This window comes from Tachypleus tridentatus, chromosome 11 (genome assembly GCF_004210375.1).
Source record: "Tachypleus tridentatus isolate NWPU-2018 chromosome 11, ASM421037v1, whole genome shotgun sequence".
NCBI lineage: Eukaryota > Metazoa > Arthropoda > Merostomata > Xiphosura > Limulidae > Tachypleus > Tachypleus tridentatus.
This window is the reverse complement of record NC_134835.1, coordinates 54,025,197-54,031,196: the sequence shown is the minus strand read 5'-3', so window position 1 is coordinate 54,031,196 and position 6,000 is coordinate 54,025,197. Positions and strand designations below refer to the sequence as shown.

General features: G+C 32.0%; 1 protein-coding gene across 3 annotated transcripts in view; it reads left to right on the top strand.

Moving 5' to 3' along the window:
• Positions 1-3,153: 3,153 nt before the first annotated feature.
• The window catches only part of LOC143232179 (carbonic anhydrase-related protein-like), a 66,073-nt gene continuing 63,226 nt past the window's right edge, over positions 3,154-6,000 (top strand). For all 3 annotated transcript variants that reach the window (XM_076467290.1, XM_076467291.1, XM_076467289.1), the window contains exon 1: positions 3,154-3,348. In XM_076467290.1, coding sequence (XP_076323405.1) covers positions 3,303-3,348 — 46 coding nt within the window. In that variant the 5' untranslated portion in view covers positions 3,154-3,302. The remainder of the gene's footprint in view (positions 3,349-6,000) is intronic.

Here is a 6,000-nt window from a genome sequence, read left to right as displayed (position 1 = left end):
CCAGGCCACTTGTATTGTCAAATTTATCAATCAGAAAATCACACTGTTTTCATCTCACTACAGAGATACACTTCTATGTAGCCCCTATCCAACTTTACAGATTTCTTACGCCGTGGAGCAAGCCCTCTACAGAGTGAAAACTTATACTGGTGATAAGAAAATTATATGAACATTCGTTATTTTATGATAAAGTGTTCAACTGTCAGGACATCTTGTACATGTAAATGTTCGCGTATACACGAATTCTCCTGATTAATTACAAAATAAGTATGTGTATTTTGTTAGATGTGTTTATTTTCAGAAGTAAATAAGTGATCTAATAGGGAAATGACACTGAAGAGAAGGGTGATAACTGAAACATCTACCACCAACATAAACGTAAAGCAGTAGTACCGCGGCTCAGCGCTAGTAGATGGCACTAGCATCATAATGTCAGATTAGAAAACATCACTAACCACGACTAAGGGACAAAGGGCTTACCGATACCAAGTATAAGTATGTTAGTAAGCATATTCAACTCTAGAAATTTTACAGAGGTAACAAGGGTTGATAATTTTGTCTTTAATTGTAATTTTATTAATAATGATTTATATTATCGAGTCGTGCATTATTGATTATGTTCACTTAACCATATATATTTGTGTTGAACAAATTATCCACATTATAAATTAATCTGTCAAAATGAAAATACTGAAACATCAAGCGTTTAACTTTCCAATTTGGAGATAATCGCATTATATAACTTATTTTACTATTAAAGTATGGTCCAACAGTATAGACATATTCTGTTCAGTCATTTTGCTTTAATAAGGTAGATATTGAGGTACTCATTTTAATTCTAAGTGAAATTTCTGTACATCTGTTGAGAAAGGATAAATGAAAAACTCCTAAACTGAGAATGGATGACGTAACAAATATAATAAAAAGTATTTGCATATTGCACTGTCATAAAAATAAATTTTATATTTTTCTAAACTTTCATGTAATTTTAAAACATTAGTAGTAATAAAAATTTTACACTGCACTTATTTTCTTTTAAAGTATAGGTCAGTCCTTTTGGGGTACACTCCTCTAGTGGGATAGTGGTAAGTCTATGGATTTACAACGCTAAAATTAGGCATAGATTCCCGTCGGTAGACACTGTAAATAACCGCATGTCCGATGTGCCTTTTCTGTATAAAACATATACGCACGTTTGAAGTGTTGTTTGTAGTTTTAGCGCAAAGCTACAAATTTGTTTATTTTACGCCCACAATGTGTATCGAAACTCGGTTTTATGCGTTATAAGTATTTACACTTCCTGCAGTGCCAAAGGATATCCCGTCTAAAATAATTGTACTGTTTATAAAACTATATGACTGTTTTGGACATTGGAATACTATGTTCAACAGAATAGTTTTATTAATCACTTCAAGTGTTTTTTATTGTTATAATTATTGTTAAGCAACTTGTTCTTATTCTAATTTAATTTTTTATATAGTCTTTTATTATATTTGATAAAACAAGTAGAATTTTATGACAAAAGTAGTAGGTGGTGAGTAGCTGTTTTGATACGTGTCGTTGCGGGTCCAGTGCCATTATCCACTTCTAACTTTATGGCTCTGTTATAGCACTTGTTCATTTTCACATGTGAGGTTTGCGAACTGAGGTAACCTCTATATGCTATCTAGTGTTTCAGATATACCATTTGAAGGAAATCACTTTACTTAGCTCACAAGTAATTTGTGCAGTTCTACCCATTTGTTCTTTATTGGTAAAGCTAAGATAAATATACTTTATTTTGTTAAATGTTTCTTTTGATTTTCTATAATCTTTCTATAATCTTTTGATTATAAAATTAACAGTTTTCGTAAAAAAATCCCAATTTTCAATAATTTAGGTTATTATATCATACCAAAACAATAAATGAAGTATAACTTTTTTCAGTTTTTCACTTTAAAGAAAAATTTGAAGAGGTGTGACACTTTTGGTTATATTAAAATAAAGTGGCGCTGTATTTTCTTAGCAAACAAAGAAGTTTAAAGTCCGGCTAGACCTGTCGTGGATATTTTAAGTACTTTGGACAAGTAAGAATTACACACAAAGATACTACATGTGTCGGAAATAAAACAGATTATAGGGCATGTTTTCTACTTGCATAAACATTATTTGCAAGTGACTGAAAAGGATGTATTAAAAATGTTATTCCTTAAACGGATAACATGATCAGTATAATATAATTTATGTTCATGTGGTACTGTTACAAAAATGTTCTTTACATTTCAATAAAGTTTATACAGTTTTGAAATGTTACTTATAATCAATTAATTTATGAAAAAAGTTTTTATGTGAACTGATTGGTGAGTAGCGACTGATCAACGACTTATAACCTTGGCCAAAAAGTTTGGTTAGTTAATTAGTAATGACATTGAAACAATGTTGTAAATTCAATGAAGGCATAATCAAACGTGTTTGTATGTGGCAAACCATTGTTCTTCTGTTATTCCTTTCAAGTTAGATTGTTTAATCAACATTTAGTGTGATGTAATAGTCACAGGGACATAAACAGCACAACAGTGTTAAAGAAGGATCTTTCTCCAACACTTTTGGTTACTTTATTTTACACAAAAAATTTAAATGGCTTACATGAAATTCGGGAATTTATTATAAAAAAAATCAGAAAATAACGAGTCTTTTAAAGTTGTTAAAGTACAGTGGTGATCGTTCGCCAAACTTCCACATCAGCCATGCTCTTGAATTATACCTTCCAGAAATTGTCGATATTTATTTATAAAGTGTTTCTGCAGATAAACTATTTATATTGGAAAATTGCAGATAGAATAATAACAACGCAGATCGTGCTTGAAAATAGTGTTTCTGCAGATAAACTATTTATATTGGAAAATTGCAGATAGAATAATAACAACGCAGATCGTGCTTGAAAATAGTGTTTCTGCAGATAAACTATTTATATTGGAAAATTGCAGATAGAATAATAACAACGCAGATCGTGCTTGAAAATAGAAAATGTATGTTATCAGTGTAGCACGTGTTCAGCGACAAATAAATCCCAACACACTATCTGAAACAAACAATGGTGATTTAGTTGGCAGATTATAGACGGGAAGGGCTATCGTAGATTAAAAGGTACCTTTGGACTTGCCTTCAGTCACTTGAACTGTAAGTCTACGGATACTGAGCACATATTTTCTTTCTTACAAAGGTTTATACTTAAAACTGAGAACCTCAAACACAACACTAAATAGAATTCTTTCAGTCAGTAAGACTACTTTTATTACAGTTTTGATCATCTTAACCGAACAATGTATTTTAGTTTCGAAGAAGATAAGATCTATGGAAATGACGAAGGTATGTAATTTAGAATGTCTCTGGTTCAGATTTTTTTTGTGTTTGTTACATTTTTAATAATCGTAATTGAACAATGAACATTAATTTTGGAGGAGAGAATATGGTCGACAGAGAATTATAGAAATGATGAAAGTAATTCAGCAACATGTCCGATTTATTTTCAATTTGCATTGCTGTTTCAAGAGACATGGTAGTGTGTCCTGTGTCCAAAACAACGTGCAGGATACACTGTGTGTTATAAACAAGAATGAGAGTTTAGCGATATTCTAATTTTTTCTATCTCGGACTGTGGTATTTGAACTAAAACATATTTCTAGTGGATGTGCTGTACTGGACCATTATTTAACATACGAATTTCAAGGTAATATATTAAGAAATACACGAGATATAAAATATCCAATTTTGATTGAATTTTTCCCTATTTTTTTCCTACGTATCGAAAGTACGGAAACTATTTTATCGAAAAAATACTTACTTTTTATGGACTTTTCAAAGTTGGTGCACAAACACACCTTTAAAATTTACAATTAGGTGTCTATTTTAGTCTAACTATTAGCTACAAGTGCAAAGGTATTCAATAAAAACTGCCAAAAGTTGATTAAAAATTTAGGCACGTCTAAACGAAAAATCACGTGACCTATGGTCTTCAATTTTTGCTACAGCTTCAGCTAAGAGAAGTGGACAGTCCGTAGTTTTTGTCATTCGGATTAAAGATAACTGATTCTGAGCAGCAAAACTGTAGTTGAAAAGATTTACAGATAAATAACTATTGCTTAATCAAGCAAACCGGAAACTTTATTTGATAGAAAAATATATCTAACATTTATATATATATATATTTTCAAATATGATGCATTTATCGATCTTTACAACCTACAATAACGTGTCGAATCTAATCTAAACATAAGCCACAGGTACAAAGTTATTCAACAAAAATTCAAATTGAATTAAATGTTTTGTGCACGCCTTCGCAGAAAATTATCTAGCATATTAGTTTCAAAGTATCGCTACAGTTTCGTCTAAGAGTAAAAGTGGACCGTTTCTGGTTTTATCATTCGGACTAAAAACAGCTGATTTAGAGCAGCAACACTATAGGTGAAAGAACGTGCGGGAGCATAAGTGTTGGTTAGGCTAAGAAAACTAGATTATCAGTTTCTAGCTTAAATTTTCAGAAGTATCATATAGGTATCATATATCAAAAAAAGATTAGGCGTGCGACTTAAAGGAACTAAACCAAAATTAGCAGCCGAATTGAAAAGTGCCCGAAAGAGGATGTATAAAAATCAGAAGATAACGGGTCTCTTAGAGTTTATGGTTAAGACATCTATTTTGTTTCACCCATCATCGTGCTCCGAGCTAAATAAAAAAAACAGCATCACTAATTAACAAATGAATATTTGCTGTAATTTTTTTTTATCAATGCTTTAAGTGTACTACAGTTTGACTATCAAATTTATTCTATTCTTTTAGTTGCACGTTGAATTCCTTTTTTCACACCTAAGGTGTTTTTGATTAGATCTTTAAAGCAAAAAAAATTATCAGTGACAAACGATGCAGCCAAGGCTGGGTGATTGATGCTAACATACAAACACACTCAGTGGATTATCTGTCTAGTAAGATTTGAACAAACAGTCACAGTTACCTACAAACATCTGCCATGATGATTTTCTTTTTGTTGTTGCTGGTAGCAAAAACGAAAGAAAACTGAACTGGAAACAATAAAGGATTTTGTAATTTCATTTGTTGCAACAGGAGTGCACAGCACGCGAGATGGTACGAGCCATGTTCTGCGCAAGTTACAAGTTGCTTAATAGTCGCTAAGAGCAAGTCTTGTAATGGACATGGAGTGTAGTAGGCTTATATTTCCCTGATAACTTATTTCTTATATAATTAGGATCATTGTATTAGGAAACATACACATTACCAGTTCGTAGAGCCTGGTCTGGCCTAGTGATTAGTATGAATGGCCTGGTACTGCAAAATCCGTTATGTACTTTATAACTATAGGTATTATCATATAGTGTTCTATAACGAATATTGGTGTTGAATCCCAACATTCTGTCAGATTAGAATAATTCAAAGCGATATTCTCAAGCGCCTTGATTTCCTCTAAGAGTGATCAGGTAAATTCCACAGAATAACAAGAGCTTTGATCAGTAAATGTGTCACAAGGCAAATCTGAATTCCATTACAATGTAAATCCACATTTTAAAGTGTACATACTGCACGGCATTAACATAAAAAAAAACATATGTAAATACTGTGATTAAGCTTACAGAGTTAACATAACAAATACATTCTCAATTCTCTAAGTGCCCAACCTTGGCATGTGAATACCGTCAGTGTGTTTAAGTAAGTGCTTGTTATTATTGGACTACTTACTGAATTATAGTTTTTAAAATGTTTGAGATTATTGTGTTAATAGGGCCAGTTGCGTTTTGTCTGCTCACGCTTACTTTCTACAAAAAGGGAGGTATATATTTGCGCTTTTGTTTTTGTACAATTAAATTCTGTATCTTTTTATAATATTGATTTGGCTTAAATTTCGCGCAAAGCTACACGAGGGCTATCTGCGCTAGCCGTTTCTAATTTAGCAGTTTAAGACCAGAGGAAAGGCAGCTAATCATCACAACCCACCGCCAATTCTTGGGC